Source organism: Parasteatoda tepidariorum, chromosome 3 (genome assembly GCF_043381705.1).
Source record: "Parasteatoda tepidariorum isolate YZ-2023 chromosome 3, CAS_Ptep_4.0, whole genome shotgun sequence".
NCBI lineage: Eukaryota > Metazoa > Arthropoda > Arachnida > Araneae > Theridiidae > Parasteatoda > Parasteatoda tepidariorum.
The window spans coordinates 86,660,951-86,667,455 of NC_092206.1; the positions used below are offsets into that span (position 1 = coordinate 86,660,951).

Below are 6,505 nucleotides of genomic sequence, written 5' to 3' on the forward strand. Positions count from 1 at the left end.
TCGGGGGTTGGCGAGCGTTAGCGAGAAAGGGTCACAGCCCACTAGTTGTTTTTAATAAGTAATAGTGTTATAATAAATAATATGTTATAATAATTAATAATTTCCCACATATGCTGGGGGGTTTCTTTTCCTTTTTCATTTTCTTTTCTATAACTAACGTTACTATATATAATAGTTTTTCTTTTTTCTATTGTCCATTAGTCATTAAAATCTTATCTATGTCAAGAATAATTGTTTTTAGTGTTAAAACCGTGAATCAATGGAACATCGTTAGTTCGTTTCGCGTTATTTTTCTATGGCTTCATCGGGGATCGGACGAGACTCATCGACGCCATTAAATACTCTTTTAAGTAATTACTAATATTATATACTATACTTCATATTGAATAATGGTTTAAATAATTTTCATCGTTGAAATGTCAACCAGACGATCAGTTCAATCAACACCATCTTCATCAGGAAGAATCAGAAAGTCAATGAATAAATCTGAGCTTCTAGCTATTCAGCGAAGTCCAACTCATAGTTATAGAGACTCCTCATTAGAATCTTCACCAGTAGAGGCATCAGTGGACATAAACTGGCCTACTCTTGATAGTTCAAATGAACTTGACGCATTATTATTGACATTAATCTATAATATTTAACACAAATATAAAAATAATTACAGTCTCCCAATTTTATAACGTAATGAGTGCAAGAATAATTTCCACAAGATAATAGACCTAATAGAACACAACAAACATCAATCTCCATTGAAACTGGACAAATCGGTATCCACAGAAAATTTGAACAGACGTCGATCAGACATTACAAAAGAAATTGTGGAGTCAACTCTAACGACGCATTTACAAAGTATTCAAGAACAAATAAAAGTCATTTCTAATCACATCAAGGAAACAAGAAATCAGACACTAACTTATAGCGATGTCTTAAAAAAACCAGCCCCACCAACTCCTTTAGTCATTCTAGCCTCAACGGATTGCAGTACAAGGGATATTCTCAAGAAAATTGAAACAACAATCATTCAACAGTCAATTAAGAAAGTCTTTGTAAATGACAAAATTGTGGAAATAAAATTTCACAATGACAAACAAAAGAAGAATATATAAAGAAGACAAGTATAGAGAACGCTGGCATTTCCTATAAAGAAAAGCTTAAACGGCAAATATCCCTGATTCTTCTGAATGCTCCGACATCCTACAGTGATGAAGACGCAGTAGAAATTCTTAAGCCCAACTGTGATTTCAAGGAAGACACAGACAATGTAACAATCACCAAGTCAATTCCACACAAAAATGACATTAATAAAATAAATGTTTTAATAAGAGCCAACTTCCAATTGGCAATTCAATTGCTAAAAATTTTGATAGGTTTTCAGAAATGCATAATTAAAAAAAGAATATTACTGTTAAGGTGTAGACATTGCCGAATTTTCCGTCACCACCAAAACAACTGTAAGAACATTAAGGATCGCAACATGACTTTTCTCAATGCACCAGCTCAACCTCAACGTGCATAAACTGTTTATATTCCGATGAAAAATATACATCGAACTTCAACGTACATCATAAAGCATCCAGTCCAGATTGTCCAACGTACCAGTATGAATTAAACGAGTTGAGGCGTTTATCTCAAATAAATCAACAAAGGAAACTGTATTACAAAAAACAGGACAAGCCTACAACAAACTTTTTAACCTTCGAAAACCAGGCAAACGTTTGGAAATATACTTTATAATTAAAAACAGATTTCTAACACATTTACCCTTGTTTCAAGTACTCTATTTTTTTATTATTAGATAGTTCTAACATTTTTTTTCTTTTCTTTCTTTATTATTTTATTTTATTCATTTTTTTCTTTTACATTCCATATTTTTTCTTTCTTTTCATTTCTTACTGTTTCTCATTTTAATCATTATTTAAACTTTTAAGGCAATTTTCGTTCTTACTTAAATTTTAGTTTCTAAGCGTTTCAATTTAATTTAATTTCATTTAGATCAATGTCCTCGAAAACCTTATATCGATAATTTTAAGAAAATGTGATTGAGTATGAAGTTTTAGCCTTTTTTTTCCTTCTGAAATACGACCACTGTGCAGTTCTTTGTCTTTTAACTATCAGGATTGTCATCAGTGCAGCCCCACCGCCTGGAGTGGACATTAAAATCTTCAATCAAAATTTTTGATTGAAGATTTTATGATAGAGATTTTATGAGCAAAATTTTTGTTTGTTGATTTTATGATAGAAGAATGTATAAAGAATTGATTCTGAAAAAATGACCCTACTTTCATATTTAAAATTTAACAGTTCTACACTTATCATCAATATTGTCCATTTGCTTAAAGTTGCAAGATTGAGATAAGAGATTATTTTTTGTGTTTGTTGAAATTCACAGGTGATTTGTCCAAACTTAGTCAATAAATATAATTGCTAACTAAAGAATGGGACGAGTTTTCACCTGTAAATTTGATTCCTGTCATGGGAAAATGTAAACCAAATGTTTCCTTAAAGATTGCAGTAAATCAAGCCTTTTTAGCCAGACGAAGTCAGTTGAATTTCAATACAAAATAAGGTGATTAAAAATCTCAGAAGGGGAGGAGCACTGATAAATTGCGGTTATAGATCTCTTAGCCGTCGAAACGTTTCCGGGGTACACCACGAGGAGGTGGATCTATAATCGTACCCCTTGTTTTTTTTTGTTTTTTTGTTTATTGTTAAATTATTTTGCTACTGTTATTTATTGCTAAATTTTCAATAATTTCTGTAAAACAAGAATTTTTTTTTTACTTTTACTTTCGTTTACAGAATGAAGCTATTTTTTATTGTAATACCAGTTTTCTAATAATTTAAGTTCTCACAATTCTTTTTTTTTTTTTATTTTTTATTTTTTGCATAAATATTTATTTAAGTATTGCTCTCTGTGGCATGAAAAAATAGCTTATTTTTGTTTTTAAGTGCAAAATAGTTTTTTCTTTTCTTCTCTCTCTGTAAAACAGTTCTTTCCTTCTTCATTCAAGCTGTTCTTTAGCATCCTTTCAGCAAAATCATATCTATCAAATTATGAAATTGCTTTCATTGACATAATTGTTTTTTGAGTTCAGAACTGCCTTTTTCCGCATTACATTCTTTCTCTTTGTCATTTAAATATCCATGCCATCTCTTCAGTGTTTTTTTTTTTTTTTTTTTTTTTTTTTTTTTTTTTTTTTTTACATAATACTTCAACTCATTCAAATCTATTTCTTACTGCAGCAAGAGCAAAATAGGTTTTTTAAAGATGACCAAAACCCTTTCTTTTTTCTTTTGTTATCTGCAATGCAGTCTCCTCTTTCCCCATTCAAGTTGGTCTCACACTCTTCAATATCCTCTCTATAAGAATAAATAATTTCTTATAATTGAAGTAATATCTGTACCAAGTTATTTTGTTAAACAACTAAATCATATGAGAATACAAATAATGTTATTTTTGAAATAAACAAATTTTGTGTCCAAAAGTGAACAACGAAAAGTTTCTTTCTATTAAAATAAGCCTTTATAATTATAATATAAAAAAAATGCTAGTGAATTTAAAAATATTAGATTTATTGCTATTTTTATGTAATAGCTGAGTATACTACTATTAAAGTAAGATTCTTCATAAATGAATTTTATGATAAGGAAATAAAATATAGGAATGCTCTAAACTCAAACAGGGAATAGTTTTGCCAATTTATATTAAAAATAGTAGATTTTTTATTAGGTCGTGTAAACCCATTCTAATTTTAAACTTTAATTAAGTAAGAGAGTGTTTCAAAATTCATAATAAATGTTAAATTTAATTTAAATAAATTTAAACTTTTTTAAAAAATAAGAAGAAACTTACTGTTGGTTCCAAATATTTGCTATCAACTTATGGAACTTAAATGTTCATTGTTTTATATTGTTTTAGCATTTTCTTGCAAAAAAAAGATAAAAAATTAGAATTACTAAGATAACTCCAATTAAATACAGATTACCATACCTTTTGCTTTGAAAATCCTCATTACTATGTTTCTCATCAGAAACATTTTGAACAATGCTAGGTTCCCCAGAACCTCCAACATCATATATCACTCTATAATTATATACAAACATAACAGATTTTAATATAATTTTCAATGCATAAATTTTAGAAATATAATAAATCTCTATCATTATTTTCAAATAATAATGTGCTTAGTTATTTTAAAACCAAAGAGTTGACTTTAAACATATTCAGAAATTCAAAAATTAGTTTTTTTTTCATGGAATAATATTTTGGTTTTAATATACCTGTTGGTAAAGTTTCAATATGTGTATGAATAATTAATACAAGTATATAAGTTTAGTTTTAATAAATCTTTAAAATTGAATCTATTAAATATTTCAACCTGAAGTTCTGAAGTAAAACTATGTAAATACTCTAGCAATGCCCAATTTTTTTGTACTAAGAATAGTGTTAGTGTTAGTTTTTGTCCAGGAATCTAAAATGTTTTGATGTTTTCTGTTACACCTTCCTCATTAGAAAATTGGTTGGATTTCAACAGCCTTTTGTATTTCTTCTTTGCTAAAATTCATAATCCCTATTGAGTATACTCTTTCAATCTACTCTATGAATATGGATTTAAAAATTGTATACTAAGAGCCATCATTACAGAACACCATGTGAGTTAATTGGTAATAGTGTAGTCTTTGAAAACCTTCAAAAAACCATTCCTTATTTATCAAATTTTTCTGCATAAATTTTCTTTTGCCTTTTATCATAGCTTCTTTTTCTATTTATCGATATGAAAAAAACAGAGTGGGATGAAATGTACAAAACAGTTTATGAGAAGGAAAGGCAACAGAACGAAATTCAGATACAATTTAATTTTTATTTTAGTTTCTGCTAAGTGTGAATTGAAAATATTGGTATTGAAGATACTCTTGAAAACTACAAAACTTAACATATTACTTAGATTTAAGAAACTGAAATTAACAGAGTTACCGGGTTTTTATTAAGAATCTATCGAAATAAAATACATTTAAGGCCATTACTGAAGAAATTTATTATTCTTGGATATTTTTATTGTTAAACAGAATTCAAAATTATGTAAATAAAAAATTATAACTTATATGAATGAAAAATAAATTTTATGTTCCAGAAGGGATACACAGTAACTCTCCTATAAAATAGAAAGTATATTATTCAATGATATCATAGTCAATTAGATTTATAATTATTCAAATATAGTAGATTGAAATTCGCGTGATAATTTATTAAATAGTTTTTTTTTCTAAAATATTTGTCTTTCTGAAAATTATAGTATATTTTTTGAGATTTAAATCTTGTAAAGTATTTTAAGTTCAAAAAAAATGAATAAAAATAAATTTAGATGTATCCTTCTGTTGCCCCAAACATAGGTCTCAAAACATTTTTACTTAAATACAAACAAAAAAAATCAATCTGAATACAAATTAGCATACCTAATATTTTCACAATTCTCCAGAGTCAGATTTTGAGCCACAAAATGCCCAATACATTCAGATTTAACATAGAATCCGTATTCGTCACTTTTCACAAATTGGTCACCACTAAAATTATAAAAAGTCATTTTTCACGTATCAGCATGATTTATAATATAAGGAATATAATTTCAATATTTAACTAGATAAAGAATAGGGATATGTATTTTATATGAATTTTAACAGTACTTAGCATTCTAACCTCTTTAATGTTTTTTTTCCATAGGTATATAAATTTGTAAGTACTATAAAAATTTTATCTTTTTAATTCATAAAATAAATTTAGTGTTAATTTATAAGAAATCATTGACTATAATCGTTGTTATTTTAAGATTTATTTAAAGTAGAGTTATTTAAAACATTTGAGAAAGTTTTAACGTTTAAAAATAATGCTGTTGCGATTATTATGATATATTTAAAAAAGTCAAAATGTTAAACATTTATTTTGAAAAATAAATTATTTTTAAGGAGATTTATGTAATTCTAACAGACAAGTAATATTATGACAGAAATTTAAAAATTCTAAGTATACTTAATTTAAATATAAATTTGCGTACCCAATATTTCCATCATTCTCATAAGCTGGATTTAAACCAACATCATTTTCATCAACATCAGACTCAAAATTAAATCCGTATTCATCATTTTTGCCAACTAGGACAACACTAAAATTATAATAGGTCATTATTTACTATTTTGGCACGATTTATAATAATATATATCTATTTTAAAATTTCTTACTTTTTCAAAAAACAATACTTTGTATTTTTATTAAAAATGTATAAAAGTTTATTAACATTTATTTAAGCATACAATGTTGAAGAAAGCATCTTTTTTGTAATACACTGCAGAATTTTATGCTTGAAGCACTGCTTTATTCAAAAACTGGGGAAAAAACGTTCATAATCATGTGTAGAATTGTGTCCAATGATAGGTGTTTTATATATATATATATATATATTTTTATGTGTGTGTATATATATATGTATGTGTATATATATATATATAT

The 6,505-nt window shown here is 26.8% G+C and overlaps 1 protein-coding gene across 1 annotated transcript in view; it reads right to left on the reverse strand.

Annotated features, from left to right (window-relative positions):
- Positions 1 to 5,432: 5,432 nt before the first annotated feature.
- LOC122270364 (uncharacterized) overlaps positions 5,433 to 6,505 on the reverse strand; it is a 2,728-nt gene continuing 1,655 nt past the window's right edge. The window contains exons 3-4 of the mRNA XM_043047417.2: positions 6,054 to 6,161; positions 5,433 to 5,565 (exon numbers count right to left, since the gene is read on the reverse strand). Coding sequence (XP_042903351.1) covers positions 5,433 to 5,565; positions 6,054 to 6,161 — 241 coding nt within the window. The remainder of the gene's footprint in view (positions 5,566 to 6,053; positions 6,162 to 6,505) is intronic.